This window comes from Papilio polytes, unplaced genomic scaffold (genome assembly GCF_000836215.1).
Source record: "Papilio polytes unplaced genomic scaffold, Ppol_1.0 DF822067.1, whole genome shotgun sequence".
NCBI lineage: Eukaryota > Metazoa > Arthropoda > Insecta > Lepidoptera > Papilionidae > Papilio > Papilio polytes.
The window spans coordinates 7142585-7143940 of NW_013527137.1; the positions used below are offsets into that span (position 1 = coordinate 7142585).

General features: G+C 44.2%; 1 protein-coding gene across 1 annotated transcript in view; it reads right to left on the minus strand.

Moving 5' to 3' along the window:
• The window catches only part of LOC106106918 (leucine-rich repeats and immunoglobulin-like domains protein 1), a 46227-nt gene extending 44880 nt beyond the window's left edge, over window positions 1–1347 (minus strand). Inside the window, exon 1 of the mRNA XM_013287577.1 lies at window positions 7–1347. Within this exon, the coding sequence (XP_013143031.1) occupies window positions 7–1343 (1337 nt within the window). The 5' untranslated portion in view covers window positions 1344–1347. The remainder of the gene's footprint in view (window positions 1–6) is intronic.
• Between the last annotated feature and the right edge of the window lie 9 nt (window positions 1348–1356).

Here is a 1356-nt window from a genome sequence, read left to right on the forward strand (position 1 = left end):
CGCAGCGTGAAGCCGACCTGCGACAACGCAGTGCTCGGGAACAGCACGAGCCGGTTGCCGCCGAGCTCAAGGCTCTCAAGAAGCGTGTTCTTGAAGCAATCGCGTGGCAGCGCACGAAGCTCGTTCGAGTCCAGTCTAAGATGACGTAACTTTTGTAAATTGTAAAATTGTTCAACGGAGAGCTGATTTAATCTATTATCTGACAAGTCTAAAATTTGTAGTGAAACAAGTTCCGCAAAAGATTTCCGTCTAATAATACTAATATTATTATTATGCAAGTCAAGAGTATGAAGACGTGGGAGGAGGCCGAAGTTTGTACCATCTATGTGAAAGAGCCTGTTATGGGAAAGTAAAATTTGACGAACGTGCAAAGAAAATGAGTCAATAAATGATCTAGATACTGTTTCGATTAAATTATGGGACAAATCCAAAATACTTATGAAAACATTCGGTCCCCCGCCGAGCAAGGCGATCTTGTTATGGCTGACGTTTATCGAGAAATTACTCTCTTCGTTGGAAACATTGTGAAAATACCGTGTTGAAAATTCGACTAAATTATTTTCCTGCAGATCTAAAATTTCAAGTTTAGGCAGATCGCTAAAGGCGATGTCTGCTAATATTTCTATGGCGTTACCAACGACACTCAAATAAATGAGATTATTTAATTTAGAAAACGTTCCTTCGCTCACGTTGTGTATGCGGTTGTAAGAAAGGTCCAGGCTCTGTAAATCTGAGAGACTCTTTAGGAATACAGGATTTATCCGAGCAATGTAGTTGTACGACAGTCGCAGTTCCTTCAGTTTGAATGAATTCTTAGTCTCGGTCATTTGGCTCGGAAACTCCAGGAGCTTATTAAAGTCTAAATTTAAGTACTCTAAAGACGTGTAATAGTTCATATCGTTCGAAGAAAAGAAATGGATATTATTATTATCTAAAGTAAGCCACTTGAGGTCCCGGAAGGCAGTACCAGCCGGCACTTCCCCATTGAACAGCGTCGACGAGAGTTCAAGCACGCGCAGGGAGGTCAAATTAGCGAATGCACTCGCATCCACGTAGTAGAGATCGTTGAAACTAAGAACGAGCTCCGTGAGTGGCAGCGCCGCAGGAAACGCACCGGCGGCCAGCTGGGAGATGCGGTTCCCACGCATATTAAGCGTGCTGAGCGCGTTTGACCACGGCCCGAACCATTCTGAATTCACGAACGTGATTCGGTTGTACCCTATATCAAGATAGCGAAGTGTCGCAGGCTCCAATGTATACAGGGACATAGGAAATCCCTCCAAATAATTTCCTGCCAGCGAAAGAAATCGCAGCCGAGGCGGCAACCATTCCGCTTCCCTCATAACGTTGTACGAC